The sequence below is a fragment of the Seriola aureovittata genome, chromosome 15 (assembly GCF_021018895.1).
Source record: "Seriola aureovittata isolate HTS-2021-v1 ecotype China chromosome 15, ASM2101889v1, whole genome shotgun sequence".
NCBI classification, from domain to species: domain Eukaryota; kingdom Metazoa; phylum Chordata; class Actinopteri; order Carangiformes; family Carangidae; genus Seriola; species Seriola aureovittata.
The window spans coordinates 20,250,558-20,270,146 of NC_079378.1; the positions used below are offsets into that span (position 1 = coordinate 20,250,558).

Consider the following 19,589-nt stretch of genomic DNA (forward strand, 5'->3'; position numbering starts at 1 on the left):
TAGCCATACATTCTTGTTTGAGTTTGTGCCAACAAACATAAAAAGCATCATAACTACTGACTTCTCAGAGATGGTTAACATAAAAAAAAGCTTAACAGTGACGTGTCTGGACTAAAGATTTCCATGAAGAGACATTTTGAGGTACTGAGTTGTCTACGCCTGTAACTAACAGTGAACACATTGTTGTTTTCCATCATTGTTTTCCAGGTCATAATGAGAAAAACCTGTTAAAAATGAAATCTGTAACTCAAACCAGTTCAACTCAGGAAGACCGAACAATTAAAAGGAGACAATGAGTTCACTTTGTTCTTCTTCCACTTGTATTGCATTTTGTGATTTGAAAAAAAAAAAAAAAAAAAACAGAAAAGAGATGATCAGCTTCATGTAGCTTGTACATACTTTTCATTACAGAAGCTTCAAAAAGTTGAGTTGAGTGTTTGCAGCAAACATTTTTAACAAGTTTAAGAGACAATACCGAGATGCTTTTTCTCTGGTCTTCAAACATAGTAACGCCACAGGTCCCTTGTAAACAGCGACCTCGATGGGTTTTGGAGTAGTTTGGTTGCAGAGGAAGTCTTTGTTTCATTCCCCACAACACAAGGGTACCTGCAGGGGGCGTTAGTATGTTTACTTGACCTGATAGAAAGACTGCTGAAGGATTTAAATGTCTATGATGAATACCATATCAAAGGTCATGGTGAATGTATCTGATCACTTAGCACCAAACACAACGTGTGGATACTATTTGCAACCACAAACACACTTTGAAGCACTGTGAAGTTCAACCTAAACTAACGAGAAAACTGTAAACTCAATCCCAAGAAAATCATTATGACATGTGTATTCAAATTAATGTCCTTGCTTTAAAAATTTTCCACTCAAAATGTAAGTCCTATCTGATCTGCATATTCCCTGAAACAACAGCAGTCAAAGAAAACCCTCTGAAACACGACATACTGGCCAAGCAGCAATCTACAGTACAGTACAGGATTGTTTAGCTACATTTTGTCTGAAGCAAGGAAATAACTAACTTAAAAAAAAGCACCACAGATGTTATTAAATAGCACCAGTTGTCAGAATGTATATGGTGTGTTTTTGGCAATGTACAGCACTGAATTGAATGTCACCAATGTCAGGAGTAACTTTTAGCAGCTGCTGCAATGCTCAACCTCCACTTTTAAAGGCAAGAGAACGTTCATCGCATTAACTTGCACGTGCTTCTGTTTAGAACCGAAAACAAACCAAAAACCAAATGTTTGGATCCCGTTATTTGAATTCAAAGCATCATTAAGCACTGTGTCTGTTACATAGGCCTACATACTGTAAATATACGCTGTAAAACATTTCTATCTGCACAGTTTGTAACTTAGATGAATATACATTTATATTTCTGTGCTCTGCTGTAATACAGATTGCAAGGGAGCACCATAGTAGGGAAAAAGATTCTCACCATTTTTTCATGCTAAAACATAATTAAAAAGATGAATGTGTGACTGCAGAAGCCAACCTGGTGATTGACCACAAGTCAAATAATAGCTAAATAGCTAAATCATCAGGAACTAAGAAAAAGGAGCTAAATCATTGTCAAGCAAATGATCAGTGCGGCCCACATAGAATTCAAAAATTACATTTTCTATTCACACCAAATGGACTTTGCTATAAAAACTACGTTGCTGTATCCTTCTCTGAGAGTCTGTGTGTAATAGACGGTGAGATATACAGTACAGTGACAGCCAGTTTGGTGCACCATTGTTTTTTGTTTTGTACACAGCTGAAAACCTCAGACAGACGTTATATTTCTCTACTTTGTGTAAGATTTTGCATTGCTACAGTATAAAGCAACAAATGGATATAAAAATAATAGAATATAGACTTATACATTCTTGCATTCTTGAAAACAAGTACTGTTCAAATATAGATACTCATATAACCATTTTGGTTTCATGAATATATGTATATGTATATATGTGTGTGTGTGTGTGTGTGTGTGTGTGTATATATATATGTATATACATATATATACATATATATATATGTATATATATATATTCTTAAACTAATTTCTAAACATTTAGAAGATTTCCATTACTCACATACAGTATACACATTGGTCTGTTATGCCATGTTATAATGTGTCACTGAAGCAGACCCTACACTACTCAGTTTCCCACTCAATCTTCAATAAAGATGATGTGCATCATATTTTCTTCTACAAAAAATATATATGACAAGGTATGCTTATTTGAGATATTTACATGGTGTAACTAAACTTTTTCTTTTTTCTTCTTTTTTAAATCTCAAATCAAATCTCTTAATGCCTTTTTGTACACTCAAGTTTGACAAAAAGTCGGTAGTGTATCAATACTTTCCTCCATGGTGCTGTATTGATGGCAAGTGTCACTAAGACTGATTTTAAGCAAGCGTCTACGGTTTAGTTTAGATTAAGGTCTCTGCCTGAATGCGTCCTTCTGCTGTGGTCTTTCAGTACAAGGTGATATTTATGCAATTAGCTATGGTTTTCGTTTGTTGTGTAACTTGACTTTATCATGTCCCCTCTTCTTTTAAAGGGTGTCCTTGGCAATGAAACAAATGGCTCCTGAAAGAGTCTTTTTAAGTGTGACAGGTTAAAATATTATTGTGTAATTTATCCGTGGGCTTCTACTCAATGTGCAACATTTCACTGGCCTGTGAGCTATTGTTTCTTTATAAAGACTAGACTAGTGATTTATGATGTAGTAAACCGCTTGGTGTCATCGTATAAAGTTGCAGTTTGTGGCTGACATGTCAAGATAATATTGTGAGCACTGTGATGTCTGTCTGTCAGGTCAATGAATCAAAATACCAATATGTGTATTTATTTACAGAAATCTCACTGATCTCAATGATACATTAAACTCTATGCCACAATACGTGTAAGCTGCTCATTTGGGCTAAAATTTGCTGAAAAAAATAGTTTTTTCATTTTTCTTTGAGAAAACAGACAGAAAATGATATGGCAGTTTAAGGTTTTGGATACTGTGAGCTCAGAGGGCAGAGAGGTGCATTTACACCAGCGAGCCAATATGCTTTAATTAAGTAAAAAAACAAAAACCTTTCTATTTGTTTGGCATGTGTTAGCACCAGGGATTCTCCACTCTTAGCATATGGGATGTCAAAGAAGTGAATATCTTCAACGACACAATGAGAAGTCTCTCTTAATGCATCTTAAAATATGTAAAGCCAGAGTAGAGGACACCAAAGCCAAACTCTAGTTCTTCTCATCTTAAGAGCCAAGTGTGATACAGTACTGAGATTTTCTTAACAAATTGTCTTTTAATGAGTCATAACAAAACGTGTGATTTTTTTTTTTTCTCTTTAGACACCACAAACATAGCTAGCTAGAAGCTATTTCAGAGTCAGATCATCACTGTTATCTCAGAATGTGTAGTGCTGCTAGGGGCACATATGACAAGATAACAGTATATAATATATATAATCATATGCAGAGCTACCCTCGTCAAGCTAATTAATCATAATTCTGAGCTTTCTAAGGTTACATGTACTTTACTTAACACAAGCTGCAGTTTGACAAAGAGAGCATAAAAGTTGACTTGTTTCTTTTTACTACAGATGACTATTTGTGAGGTAACATGTACTACAAAAATATCAAATTGATAGACATCACCGAAGTAGTGAAGAGCAAATCTAGCAGCACCGAATTTTCCCAAATTCATCTGCAGACACCTCTGGGTGCTGCAACAGTTTTAACTTATCGAGCTGCATGGCATGTGCTTTTATTGCATCTCAAACTCATGTAGGAAAACTGCCTTTAGTGTCGACTACTTAAAAAATTTGAACTTATAAGTCTCGTTGTAATTCAAATTTAATTTCATTATCAACCAGAATAAGTGAACAGCAGTATTATTTGTTAGGATAACATTAGGAGCGCGTCTTCAAGCTCAGTTGGTGGTTTTACAAGATTTTTATCTCTAGCGCACCTCTGGAAAAAAGTGTCCTATAATCTGTTAAATGCCTGACTCCTCACCTTGACCTTTCAGGTAAGCAAAGCTTTTTCATTGGCTTTTGCTTCAAAATCTGCACTGTTGCCAAGCTTTTCTTGCACATTAACAGCTGTAGACTGCTTGCTCTGGTAGTGGCAATTCCCCATTTTTTTTTTTTTTTTTTTTTGTCAGTGGCATTCAAATGTTCATACCATGCAAATAATATCTTTCACTATACATTATATACATAGACACATTTCTCTGTGGCACATTAAGAGGTATACAGTACTTCTTTGTTGAGGCAGACCTGACCTCGCCCTCAGCCTCGTTCAGATGTCTCACACCGTCAGCTCGCACCGTCCTCACTTCATATGAGTCTAATTAAAGCCCTTGGTGATGAAATAACTGCACAGCCGCAAAACGCTACAATTTCCCACCACCGCTGGTTCCAAGAGTTGATCTTGTGACTTTGACTTTTAAATGTCTCTCTGCATTCAAACAAAACATATAAAAACAAAATAATACCACTGAACCTTCACTGTGTACAGAGCGATCTACATTTCAGTGCTTTAGTTCAGTTAGTTTTTCATTTAGGGTGTGTGTTTTTCCCAAAGCATATGTGTATATGTATATACTATATTATTCTCGGCTTTGTGAACACACTCACAGTAGCATCTACATAAAAATGATTTCCATATTGAAATAAAAATAAAAAAAGGGAATATATTTTATATCAAATCTTTTACCTGCATGCATATTATTGTCCAATTTTAATAAAATATGCAATTTCTTATTTTACATTTTACAATATATAGACTAATTATATCTACAAATTTCAATAAAGAATCTTCTGTATAATTTAGGTATTTTTCCACATCTGTCAGTTGTGGTTTCTTTTAAATGTGGGATAAATATAACCTGAAACAATATGTTCATTGTCAAACTGGCAAAGTGTATCAGTTATGATTTTGCAGATATAATATATAGAATTAATTGTAAAATTAACTTCCTCAACAAAAACATTATAATGGTGTGCATATTGGGACAATATGTTGGTATAGTATGTACATGTTTAATACAATTAATTTTGTTCTAAATTCTTGATTTAATCTTTAGAGGAAGTTCCAGGACATAAATGTTTCTTCTACTGATCTACTGATCAATATCTAATATTGATTCCATCCCATAACCTTACATCACTGGTAGAAAATAGTGATTGTTCTGAAAGAATGTGTTAGAAATGCTCTGCCAGTACCGAGAAATGTCCAATTCCCAAATTTCTCCCTAATTTCTTATCAGTGTAAAGTCCTAATTGGGGAATTAACAATTGCTAAGTGATTGCAATCAAACTGCCCCTTTAGTATTCTTCTCATACACAGTGTAACATGCAACGACTTCTGTCCCCTCTAAAAAGTACAGCGCCAAAGTCTTTCAACAAAACAAACCCAGTGCCGTCATTCATTCAGCTAAAAGGATCCGCAGCATCACACACATCAGAGAGTCTGCAGTGAAATATATAATAAACCAAAATACCTTCTGAAAGGAAACTATGACTCTCTTCTTCTTTTATCTAATACATCGTCCTAAAGATGGCATAAAAACAATCATATTCAACTGCAACAAGGCAACAATTATCCATGTGACTTGTAGAACATTATGCAGTGCCTGCAGTTGTTACGCCATAATAAAAGCTTTCATAGAAGAAGAGCTCCTTGTTTCTCTTTCAGCGTGATTTTGAATCCAACCACCACTCCAACAAATGCCTTCTAATCACAGATTCTTTTTAATAGGCAGCGGTGCAGCCTTCTTTCATTACTTTATATTAAAAATGTTTGCCAGAGCACTGCAATGACATGTCAAAATGGAAGTGGCATTTGTAATCATTTATGGAAGAATCGCTCATCAGTCGCCTGTAGCATTACTTCATGGTTTGCATATAGCACCTCAGACTGCAAGAAGAGCCTCTATTTGACACCACTGTTAAAGCACCTATGATGAGATGACTTCTTCGCTGATATGTTTCCTCACATCAGTTTGCGCCTGATCAGAGAATATGAAAACAACGGTGGTGTAACATGGCAGCTGCTCATTCCATTTCTCTTTTATCTAGGCCAGCTAAGCTCTTGTGTGCACAGCCATTCAGACACCATGGCGCTGACCGAGGTGGGCAGTAGTTCTCATAAATAAAATGCTGCAGGTGGTTATGTGATAGATCCTTCAGTTGTGATCAATGGTCTACATGCATTTTCATGCCACTTCATTCTCGCTGAAATTATTCATGCTGACTTTGTGATCTTTGGAATTAGAGACTGTGGCTTCATTGTAGTTACAGATGTTAACATCCCATTTTATACATTGTATTTCAAAGTTATTTCCACAATAAGTGCATTATATTGACACAAACTCAGTGTTTGACTGTTAGCCACCCAATGCTCCAACCTTGGAGACGTACTAATCCCATCATAAATAAAGGCACTAGCTTCTTTAGTAAAATTGTTATTTATTTTAACTATTATGGTTGCTATGCTGGATATGGTCGTGAGTCAGGACACTTTTTTAAAAAACTTTTAGTATAGAATAAAATTGCTCTCAGGGGACTTAAGATTCTTTGTTTTATAGAGTATATGTTAATGAAAAGATGTACATCTCCTGCACTTTAAAACTCAAAATACGAGAGGAGAAATCAGATGTCAGAGTAGAGTTTCTCAAATCTTATCACTGCATCCTTTTGCGAGCATTCATTGCGGAAATATCTTCAAGCAGCCAAATTTGGTCACTTGCAAATGTGGATAACTTTAGAAGACTATGTTGGAGTTGCAGCTGTGTCAGAATCTGCTCAAAATCACAATTAAAAAAAATGTACACAAATAAATACATAAATACATAAAAACCGCACATCACTCCAAACACACTTTACTGCTTTCATGTCGTATTAAGAGGTCAAGATATGTTAACTTAACACCTGAATACAACCTCTGAAAAAAAAACTGAGCACCTTTTGAGGAAAACTGTAAAAAAAAAAAAAAAAAAATGAAATAAACAGCAACAAAATCTTGAACAGTGCACACTCATCTTCTGTACACAACAAAACCTCTTGGCTCACTTTGTTGCCCTCAGTGCCACGTACTGTTTTCTTTAAAGCATGACTGTACTCTCAGTGTTTCCATTATTTTAAATGACAAGCACATAAAGAAACAAAATACAAAAGGCTATGAGTAGAAAAATGGCCAAGGGAGGCAGGTACTTACACAAGTGAGCACAAACACACAAGTAAAAAATTTAAATAGAAATAAAAATTAGACACAAGTGAAGCAGGCAACCTACCAGAAGCTCCATTAAGGCCAAACAATTATTTTTTTGTTTTTTTTTATATCCTCTAATATGTACGAAAAAAAATACGATCATATACTATGGCACAAAATCCTATCCTCCAATATGTATGGTTTGTTTTTTTTCTCTAACTGGATTTTTTTTTTTGGCATGACAATAGTTCTTTCTGAAAAGGATTTGGAGCCCTCTAATGATCTAAAGTAGAAGAACTAGAGAAGGAGATATAAAGGAACAGACACATACTGTATCTATTGAGATGGACAAGATTTTGCTCCAGTGCAAACAGTTCTGAGATATGAGAAGCTGAAGACAGAGCTGGAGAGTTGGTTAATTGGAGCAACTTTATATTGAATGGTTCAATCTATCAAAATGGTTTTCTTCATGTTTCTCAGTTGATGAAATGAAAAAGTGAAAATTTACAACCGTTTTTTTTTTTTCATAACCTTTTCATTGTGCCTATGGTTTGGTTTGAGTGTGTGAAATCTGAATGTGTGATTCACTGCTGAATGACATCTATTCACTAAGAAATACCATCTAGTGAGAATCAATAGAATTCTTCCTCTAGGCCCAGTGAAGCAGTTCAGGGTTGTATTTCTGTCCTTAAACAACACGCCCACGTCCTGATCATTTACGACAGAGCAGAAAAGATGAGTAAAAGTGATTAAAATGATTCTTCTGCAAGATAAATAAATCAAATTAACTCAATGTACATACATCTAACAAACTAGAAGAAGCACATATATTAATGGGAAAGTAGAAAACTTTTTTTTTAAGAAAAGTAAATAGAGCAAAACAATGAGGACTAAAGAGATGGGAAAAATAGCTTGTTTGTTCTGCTGGCTGATCCTGGTGGTTGTGTGGTCTCGTGTCCTGTGCTCTGAGGTATACTTGGTAGGAAGTGAGAACACCCATACTTGTGAGGCGAGTTTCTCGGCAGATAAGAGACGTTGCTGGCGGAGAGGATCCGGTGGGAGGTGCTGTAAACAGAGACCTGCAGGGGGATGGGGGGTGGGAGGAGGGGTGGGGGGGGGGTTGGGGGGTTCGAGGGGATTGGCTCAGCACAAGAAACACAACTCAAGCCTGAAGACATATTTCAAATAAAAAAATGATAACACTGGTGACTGAAATAAAAGCAGGAAAAAAACGAGAGTTGGTGATCAAGTATTGCCTCTTTTTGACTTAATCCTTTGCACTGGAGTAAAACATTGGAAAACTGTGGCAGCTATCATTTTGATTTGATTCGCTAGTAGTCTAAACACATTTTTAAAAGGGAATACTACTGGATTTAAGCATACACTGAACATTCTTGTGCCTTTGGGCATCTCAATCAGTAAAAACAAACCAAACTTTTTTTCAGCCTTAGAACCAGGATTTCAATCTGTGATGCCATTTTGCCAATTCTGTTGCTTCATTGACAGTAATTTGAAAACAGCATTCAAATAAGACATGGTAGGATGCTTCCTAATGCAGACTGAACTGACCAAGGGCGTGGTAAGAATATACCAAATCTGAATGCTGAAATTTAGTGCTATTCCCCTTCATGTATAACAAACTGCAAACATCTTTAAATGTAAGTGTTGTTTTTTTTTTCAACTGGGATGCAGCTATCATTAGCTAATGTTATTTCGGAATGGGGGCATATTGCATGGTTGTGACCTTGTCCTCAAGGACTTTCAGAGCAGAGTGGCATGGTCTAGGTCTATGTTGTCCATGCAAGCCAAAATAGCCTTCTGGTCCTCCCGAGGTGGGCGGCGGTACAGCAGAGCAGAAAAGCGAGTGTATGGGTCATGGAGGATGGGCCGTTTCCTCTTCTTGCGGAGGTAGAGAGCTTCTTCGGGTTGGAGTACCTGAGAGGTGTAGGCCTGCTGGGTCTGGGTCTGAGAGGTGGAAACACCTGAAGGAGGGGAGATGAATAGCAGGTCATTGCCACCAGAAGTCATGGAGGCAATGTTTACAGACGATCCTATACAATAATCCCACTTTGCTTTTGGAAACAGGCTTATTTGCTTTCTTAAGGCGTTAGATAAGAAAATTGATACAACTCTCATATTTGCAGAAATATACTATGCAACTATAGAGCCAGCAGGCAGTTAGCTTAGCTTAACATTAAGACTGGAAGCTGAGGGAGACAGTGAGCCTGGCTCTGAAGATAACTAAATATACCTACTACCATCTCTAACACCCCATTTACACCTGGCGTTAAAATGTGATCTGTATCTAGATACAAAGGATTAACACAATGCAATGTGTAAATGCATGCCGAACACATGTTGCACTACATTTGGAGGTCATCAAAGTAGATCTCAATCAGGTTTATATGTAATCCATAGTCAGGGTCAGGGTCCTGATGCGTTCACATAGTCTACTTAAAATTTCTTAAAGCTGGAAACACACATTCACATTTATGGAAATGTCCTATGACGTGACACCACCACATCCACCACAGACATCAGATTAAAAAAAGACAATCTATGGTGCAAAGTTACCTACCTAGCTCAGCTAGCTTACTGAGTGTTACAGCTTTTCAACCAGTGCAACCATTGCATTTTTTCATTTGCAATAAGTTGCTTGTCACACAATAATAAGCCCATGTCATGCAAAACTGGACTGTAATCATGTAACTAACCAAATGACTGACAAAGTCTATGACTTTGTGTTATACATGAAGAAATAATGTCGCAGCACATGTTTTGAATGTAATGCTCGGGCATGTTGATCTGTTATGATGTCACATACATAAAAACACAAACACACTCTCATCAGTCACCATGACTATCATAACAGAAACATGACTAGCAGATCCTGGCGCTGTGAATGATCAGATTTAAGGTGGTCGACAGAAGGTGATCAGAAGTAGCTGATGTCGATCTTCACAATCCAACACATCCCCACTTCCAGTGCAGACATGAAGTTAAACGACAAAATGACAAAACTGGAACACTTCCTTGTTACTGAAATGCATTGTGGCAATAGAAGTAGTTTTGTGTTTAACTGAAGGTAACACAACCTACAGTGCCAGCACTGCTCATCGCAGCCATATGAACAGTGATGTGTTCACTTACTGTAGTAGTTTACTGAACTGCATTTGAATGGTGATGCAATGGTTTAGCTCAGAAAAAAGTGAACTACGGAGACAATGAATTTCAAATCCTAACTGAACCAAACTAAATAATTCAAACCTGTAAAGAGATTTGTCATTTACACCTCCGGTCTATATCCATCTGTGGGTTCCCTTTGTCAGACCCTGTACACTACATGCTTTGTGTGCTTTTGTTTGAATGGCTCACTCCAAAACAAGTTTAATGATGAGTGGCCACAAAATGATTCTAAACATTCACTGCTTTGCCAAGTGAAGGTACAGTTATGTTACACTTGTTGCTTAGTGTTTCAAATGATTGTCTTTAGTTATAAATCATGAAATTATCTTGTGATAATTCAGCAAAAAGAAAAATGTAATTATCAAATAATTTACTCTTTAATGTGGGGGAGCTGAAAGTTTTGGGTCTTAAAATTATAAAAGCTAATAAACACATTTAATAACCACACCTGGGCACTTTTACACCTGAAGTTTATCTGTTATTTGTTTATCAAGGAGTAATACTCAGCAATTTTTGTTATTACTTCATAACCAACATAAGTATTAACAGCTGTTCACTTACCAGTCTTGCCAAGAGCTTCACCCATCGTTGCATTTACAATGCAAAAAGTAATAATGCTGTAACTCGGTATTGGAAAGTGGCATGCTAAGTTCAGTAGGAGAAGAGAAGTAATAGAAATAGAAGCACATCTAGAGTTTGCATTGATGTTGCTTTCCACCACTGGAGACAGCTCTTGGTGAGTAAAGGAATGATTGATGCTAAACTCACAACATTTCTTGTAGACTGGTAAGTAAATGGCTGTTAATGCTAATGCTGGCTACGTAGCAATAGCAAAAATTCACAAATAAAGGTTTGGAAAAAGAACCTTGATGATGTCATCAGGGTTATTTAGGGCTTGAGACAGAGAGTCTGCATTACAAACTGAGGGTTTGGGATTTGAAAGAAATGGGCATTTGTGAAGCAGGGGCGTCTGATGAAAGATGCTATCGAGTTGCATTGTGGGAAATGTAGGCTGCAGTGCTTTTGGAGATTGAACAATACTAATCAGGATAGCTTGGGCACTGCTGCTTTAATTTTTACCATGTTTTTTTTAATCTGTTGTTCGTGAATCCCCCAGCTTTATGAAATCGCACTGTTAAATCACAGCAGTGCTCCTGTAAAGTGTCTTTTTAGAAATGTAAATTAATGTTTAAAATATCAGGTGCCAAATCAGCACTGACCCCATCTTGTTTAACTGAGTCAACAATGGTGTTTTGCTTCTCTAGCATCTACTGATGGACACAAAACTTTGTGAAATTACAATACATTATGTATAGTATTACAATTTTTAGTGTGGAAATAGCAACTGCTTTGTCCCTTGGCGAATGAGTCTGAAAGAAAATTCAGCTCTACGTTTTCTGTTAAGTGTTTTGTGAATATTCATATTGCAGGTTTTGAGGTACCCTGCTTACAGGTACAGAGGCGGAGGAAACGTAACAACTATGTTACTCTGTAAGCGGAAGTACTGATACGATCACAAATATATCTGATGCAACCAACATAAGAAGAAAACTTTAAAAATGTAAAAAAAAGGTTTTTTTTTGTCTGTGGCCATCATGAGGTAGCATGTTTTGAAAAACATCAAGGCTTAAAGAGTGAGAACAGAGAGAACAGGGCTCACACCTGCTTTCTTTCTGGTCTTGGAGTTATTGTTGTTCAATGTCATCTTCTTGGCCTTTTTAATACGTTGGTATCTCAGTGCATCAATCCTCTCAGACCCCGAAAGGGCACTCGGCGCACCTCGACGTTTTCTGGATAAAGAAGAGAGAGAGGGGACAACGGGTAACTCCAGGCCAGAGATAGTCAGTGGACTGTTTCTGCACTACGGAGCGCAACAAAACCAGAAACCTGCACAATCTCAAAACAGCATTGCTCGTGCTAAGCCAGAGGTTCAGCACATTGCCAAAGGATCAATGTGAGACACCTAAAGAGCTGTACTCTGAAATCCAGCAAGAGGTTCAATTTATTTTTTGTTTTTCAAAGCTTTGACGAACAAAGTGATTAGTTCTATTGCTCAGATGACCTTGTACATCATCTGGATTTACTAACATTTATGTTTTGGTAAATATCATATTGTGTTTTATAAATTAATTTCACGAATCCAGATGCATATGAAATTATACACTTTGAAATTTCATTGCTTTTCAGAGATTTATAAGGTATTTTGCTCAAATTGACCCAAACAATCTTTATCCAAAGAAAACAAATTATTACACGATCCCTGAAACAATCTATTTTCCTCATGGTGTAGATTAGGACAGTGAATAAAGCTTTTGAGAAGATACAACATTTAAAAAAGACTTGCACTGTTGATTTCAGAGGAAAATTCTGCAAAATTGAACAACGTTTTCAAAAAATGTAAGTAAGACTTTTCAATTGTTGACAGATTGGATGTTTCTTCTCAAAATGAATCTGTCCCACTCTGAAAATAACAGATGCAAATGTTTCCTCAATATGGAGTGTATTTTGCTGCTCATGATTGTATCTACAGACCTGCCTCCCATTCATGGAGGCACTTTTGACTTGGCAGCCCACAGATTTCTGCCACAAACAGACACTTGGTTCTCTCAAGGCACAGAAAACAATTAGCAATACAGAGAGGCCATCTTCCCACCGTGGCTGCAGAGAGAAACCGAAGTTGATTAGTAGAGGGGGAGAATCACAGCTGAGCAACAAAGCATCATCAATATGTATTCATAGACATGGATACTGTCTACAATGGGCTTCACCATGCTGACAGGGGGAGAGATGGCGGGAGGGGAAAATGACTACTTGGGAACAGTCACATAATGAAAAATAAGCCAAAGAAAAGCGAAGCACTAGGACAACAAATGTAACAAGAATTTATCCATATAATTGTTTCTTTTTTTTGAAACGGAAGAGCAATATTTAGCGATGGCATGCATGGCAGTTTGCACATGGAACACGACTTTAAAGGGGAATACATTCAAAAGCACTTCATTGGGCAGTTCCCTCAAACATAAGGGGGTTCTCAAACCCGCCTGTGTGCCCCCCCCCCCCACCTCTGCAAGCCCTTGGCAAAAATATTTGTTCCTTAGGATAAAAAGAAGTGCATAAGCTTTTTGGCAGGACACTTGCTTCTTATGGAAGTAAGAACTGCTCTGCAGTCCGAACTTGCAAGTGCAATTGCATACGTAAAGTAGATGCTTTGATTCATGCCAAAGATGCTTTATACAGGGGATTAAGGCCATGTGTCCACCAGGAATCTTTTAAGTTATTTGGGCTAAAGAGATGCTTATGGGAAGTGCTGGTCATAACTCCTACTATTGCTTTGTGGCTATTCTTGCAAAGAATCTGCTGCATTTCTGTTAAAAGCTGAAATATACGTGTACATATATATATTTTTGTTACATCTTGTAACAAGTGCGCTGAGAACTTTACACATGCTAAGCTTTCATCATTGCCAGGAACATGCAACAGCATTTCAGTTGCACTGATAATGCAAAAAAGAGCTGCGAATGACAGCTCCCAGTGGACACACAGCTTAAGGTAACGTCATAACGCCAATCTTACAAAATATTTCTTGGAGATTGGGGTCCAAAATATTTTCAGTTGGTGTCATACAACATAAGCATCTGTAAAATACAAATGGTAGAATGTGTCACGCTTGAGGAGAATGCTAAGAGTGACTTTACAAAGTAATCATATCAGAGTAAAAGTGTCTATGTGGAGGAAAGGCCACATAGACAATCATTTCATAAATACACTGTATGCCACACCTTGTAATAATCTTTAAAGTAGAAAAAGACACAAGACCAAAATTAAGTAGTGATCATGCCTTAGAAAAGCATATTTACTTTTCATAATGAAAATCAACATTACCCGAATGTAACTCCAGTTCTATGACTACGTGTGGCCATCTAATGGACTTCAATATTTGTTCTTTTTTGAAGGAGATAATGAGTGGGACAACACCTTCTTATTAGCAGGATTCTTTGCTGGCCTCTGGCCAGGGGTCAAAGAGCTGTTGGGGCTGGTCTTCCAAACTTGTTATCGGCACATATTCAGACTGAGAGTGAGGAGAAAGTCAGGAGTACCTACAGTAACTGGATTTAAGTTTAATGTCTTGCTGGATGTTGAGTTCAAATAATGAAAGGGAGGAATATCATGGTTCCAACCTACTGTATGTAGCCCACATGGTTCTCTCAGGGTTGATAGCAAAGACCAGAGACATCCTGACAAAAGCTGTTGCCTCAGTGTGAGCCTCAACAATCTCTTTAGCAATTAGCTCAGTCTTGAGGAGGGTGAGACAGGCAAGGGAGCTTGTCAAGAAGGCTCAGATAGAGCTGCATCCTGAGCAGCATTAGCATAGCTATTGTATATGACATTGGACAGGACTGAGCAGCAATTGATTCCATCCTGATGAAAATGGACAAATACAACAGATGGCTTACTCACTCAACTTGTATTCTTGACCTGTGCAATTCCTTAGTCTGACTGTCAGGCCTTGACCAGTAAGCCACCTTGACTTTGGCTTGGATGTGAAGCTGGTGGTAAACTCATCCACTAGCATTTCAACACTGTGGAGGAGAAGGGATCACTGTTCCACAGCAGCTGTCTGGAACAGATAGTTGAGTGGGTAGTGCTAAGTCAAAGAAGGTGACTGGGTCTTCCTCAAACTCGATGGCACTGAGCTGGTGTGGTGGGAGGAGGACGTACTTATTGAACTGCAGCAGAGGCAGGTGGATCTTGAGCCAACATGGGAGTGGAGAAGATGGAACAGGTCTTGTCCATGATAATATCTTGATTGTTAGAGTCATGTTTGCTGAAAAGTGCTTTGCATTGATCCAAGGTGAAATGAGGGAGATAAACACCAAAGGTACACTACTACCTAACTGGGTGTCGAGTTCATTGATCTGTCTGAGGGTAAGAGAGATAAGCCTGTAGAGGGCTGAACTTGTACAAAATACTATCTACCAAAAAATGATAGGTGGCTTCCTTAGGGGCTGCTTGCTTCTGCATTGACTAGCATTTGACTTGATGATGCCAAACCCATGACATATAGATGTGTGTCGCTTTATCCCTAGACAAAAGGTGTTTGTGTGTAGAAACATATCTGATTCCAATAACCATTCAGCTGCTAAATAGTCCAGTTTGGACATGCAGAGGTGTGTTCTTTGGCTTTTGCATCAAATGCTATCGTTAAGTGTATCACATACCAATTGGTAACCTTTAATTCATTTTCAGAACAGGGAACCAAATAACCCATGAATACATGAAAAAATAAATATTTGGTGAGATTACTATTGTCTAACTTATGTCTAAACCTGAATTAGGTTTACATGTGGTGAGGTATTCTTATTAACAGATTAAAAAGCTGCATGTGAATGTGGTCAGTTAGCAAACTACTCAAGCATGAAATCATGTTGGTGTTACATCTCTGACCTAATCTATTAGCTAAAAGATGGCATATGCATATCAGTCAGAATGCATAACATAATAAAGACTGCAGAACTTAAAATGCACAGCCACTTTGAGTAAAAAGGAGAAAGGAAAGAACTGAAATGAACTACACGTGTCGACTGAAGGAAGGAACAAATCAAACAAAGACTCAAAAGTCTTGTATTCCCCTTTAAAGGACGAGGTGATCAAAAAAGTCCCACCTGCTAACCCCCCCCTTTCAGACATGGATCCAACCCTTACCTATTGCGGTGTAGAGGACCTGGTCACAACAACGCTGCCCAGATAGCTGAGATCAATCAAAAACAAAGCAGGTAAGACTCCAGGAGCCATCAAGAACCACCATACTGCCCCTAATTCATAATGATGGAAACATTGCAGGACATGAGAAGCGGACAGGCCCTGTGACACACTTTGCCCAACAACCTTTCCTTGGTAGTCAGACCTGGGGGAGTCCTGGGGGCAATTAAAGGGGTTGGGGAGAGGAGGGTTATAGAAAGGGAAGGGGAAGCAGGGTAGGAAAAAATCTGAAGGTAAGGGAGAATTGGTCATGCAGTCAGGTTACTAAGGCCGAGGATGGGCCGCAGGGCCTGCCAAGATGAAATCTTCTTAAAGCATCCCTCTGCATGATAAAGGCATCTTCAAAGGCTTGGAGCTAGACATAACAATGGGTGTTTTGTCTGGGGAATCAATTGGATGAGTATTATGGGATTCCTCCTGTTAGGTGAAAGCAGGGTAACGCATGACACAGATGGAAAAACAGGGACCCTGTGGTGATGTCTGCAGATTCCCAGGCTTTTAGGGGCTTGTGCCAAACAAATTATGCAATGCACTGACAGTCCTATATTCATCCAGATTGACTGTAGCCCCAAAAGGTCTGAAATGTAATCTGTGAAGCAAATGCATTTTCTTGTCGAATGAACAAGTAATTTGTTTAACAATTTATACTTTTTGGTTACTTTTCACTGGAAAATGCTTAAGGTAATTTTTCAAATTGATCATTTTGGAACAATGCTTCACAGATGCAGTGGGTGAATACCTCTAACTTGATGTTTGACATGAAAAGCAGCATTGACCATATTGAAACTAAACTGAAAATTTCAAGAGATTATCAAATGAATTATCACAACAAAATGATTTTCCTTCAACCATATGGTTTTCATTTTTCATATAAAATATTAACAATTGAAAAAAAGCTAAACTATCAAACTAATTTGCCACAGAGATGATTAAAAAAACTGATGGATATTAGACAGCACTCCAGTAACCAAAATGTCAGAGCAAATTCACACATCAAAGCATTATGGGTTGGGGCAGATGACTCAAATGGTATCCCTCTCTGCATGCCTAATGCACCTACCCTGAAGCTGACAACTGGGGTGGAGAGGGCTCAGATGGAAGGATCTCCTCCTCAGTCCTCCTCTGAGATGGCATCTGCCCAAATATGTTGCTGCTTTCCATGGGGGGTGATGGGGACTGGGAAGCTGGGTAGCTGGCTGCAGAGGTGGCAAAGGCCATGTGGGAACGGTAGCTGGGGCTTGCTCTCCTGCTACCCTGGCCTTGGGCAGGTGAGGAGGAAGGGGAAGATCTCCTTGAGAAGCTGGCTGCGGAAGGAGGGAGGAGGGTAATCTCAGACATCTCTGGGGGTATGGAAGGTTGGACAATGCTGGGACGTGGCCTGGGACGTACTACAATCTCTGGGGAGCCCTCATGAGAGCTAAGGGGGCTTTGGGTGAGGGGTGAGAGTCGAGAGGGCTGGAGAACCACCTGATGCACACCAGAATCCATCCTACGAGCCTGTCTGGGACTGAAACGAGGGGTGGTTTCAAACCATCGTGTGTCCAGGCTACTAAATGTGCTAGGGACAATATGGGCCATTGGATCGGTGTAAGGCAAAACCGGCACACCCATACCGTGGCTTGTGTGTCTTAGCTGCCCTAATTGTGCCTCTTGCATAGCTAAATGCTTGGCTGGGGAACCATGAGGCTTGGCCTTGCTGGGAGACTTGCTCACGTGGCTCTTTGGGGCCTCCAGTGGCAGGACAGCTGGGTAAGTGGGCATTGGAAGGTTGGAAGGCTGGAAAGCGCTCAGGGGAAGAACATGAGGTGGAGGAGGGTAGGGGGAGTCGTGGCGGAGATGCAGAGGGTGATGTGGTGGAAAAATGAACGGGGGCCCCTCCAGGCTTGCAAAGGTGAAATCCAGTCCCTGCCAAATCTCTGGTGAGCGAGAGGAAGAGGTGAGTGTCAGAGGAAGTGGGAAACCAGAGACAGCATATTGTGGGAAATCACCCTCCCCCATTTCTTCAGGAATCATGGGGTGACCAAAAGGACCTTCAGCAAGATATGGAGGGGAGGACATGACAGAGCTGAGAGGGCTGGTATCAGGCATGTAAAAAGGAGGTGGGGGATCATGATCCCCAGGGGGGCCTAGATAGCCATAGAAAGCCCTGTGGTGGAGAGAGCCTCGGATCTGCCCTGTGGCCTGGAGCCGACTGCTCTCCATGATGGTCATACCTTCGAAGGGCCTGTGGAAACGAGGACTATACGCTGGAGGCTGCAGATAGGATTCCTGACTGGAGATGGGGGAAATCTGGTGAGGCCGAAGTGGAGCCATAACTGGTGGCAAAGGTCTGGGATCATCATTCTCTTCATCTGACTGCCGAAATTCTGGATACAGGTCTGATTCTTCAACAAAGGGGAAGCCCTCAATTCGCCGGGGCTTCACAGACATTTCTGCATCACTGGGATCAATGACAAAGCGTCCGTCTGGGCCTCTGCTGATGAGTTCAATGGGTGTTGTTGCTTCAGCTTCATGCTTGGTAATGCCGTACTTCTTGCTTGTTATTGCTCTTTTGGTCTTTTTGTATAAAGACAATTCTTCCTTCTTCCCTGGACTCGGGGGTGGTTTCTTCCCACGCTGGTCATGACTATCTTCAGATGATTCTGATGGGGATGCCTTTGAACGAATGCTCTCTGGGCTCACCTTTCCTGAAGATGACCTATGAAAAACAACATAGAAGAAGTGAATATTAAAAAAAAAAAAAAAAAAAAAAAAACCCCACAGTATTCTGTAAAGCAAAGAGTCATTGACGCTCAAGACAAGTCCAGCTACATTAGAATAAAAATGACAACACGTCTTACCCAAGCATGTGAGTGATAAAAGCACAGGTGTACACTCATAAATCATTGGTGAACAAAGGTATCCTGCAAAATATGTTGCCTGTTAATTTCCAATCAGTGCAATAAAGAATAAGATATGATTGTCATGAATCTTCATTGTCATGAAAATGAACATATGAAGAGTAATGACTCCTTCATTAACAGTCTCTGCTTTCCTTATCTACTTTCTAACATTACCTATACTTTCTTTTTCAGTCAGGACGGTGCACACAAGGAGGGGATATCACAAACTAAACGAAACACTAAATGGACCAGTGTGAATCATATATTAAATTCATGCATAATTCCATTACAAGCTGACAACAACAAACTGGTTTGTTAGTACCCACACAGTTCCCTGAGGTCAGAACAGTTTCAGTCATTTTAGTCATTTCAGTGAATGATTGTACACCAACCTTTATGCCACTTCCACTCTAGCTATGTGAAGTGTTAAGTATCTTGACAGTAATAAATTTTCAATTTGTACTCGAGCACATTGGATTTGAAATTAAACAGTTAAGTAACACTTAATATTCATGACTAAATCTCTTTAAGAGCTGAAC

The 19,589-nt window shown here is 39.0% G+C and overlaps 1 protein-coding gene across 3 annotated transcripts in view; it reads right to left on the reverse strand.

The window, feature by feature from the left end:
• Positions 1-328: 328 nt before the first annotated feature.
• LOC130182690 (protein turtle homolog B-like) overlaps positions 329-19,589 on the reverse strand; it is a 124,952-nt gene continuing 105,691 nt past the window's right edge. For 2 of the 3 annotated variants that reach the window (XM_056397788.1, XM_056397787.1), the window contains exons 18-20: positions 17,229-18,866; positions 12,071-12,198; positions 329-9,204 (exon numbers count right to left, since the gene is read on the reverse strand). In XM_056397788.1, the coding sequence (XP_056253763.1) occupies positions 8,984-9,204; positions 12,071-12,198; positions 17,229-18,866 (1,987 nt within the window). In that variant the 3' untranslated portion in view covers positions 329-8,983. Of the gene's footprint in view, positions 9,205-12,070; positions 12,199-16,111; positions 16,158-17,228; positions 18,867-19,589 lie in introns of those variants that run through there. The other variant, XM_056397790.1, reaches the window with a different exon arrangement.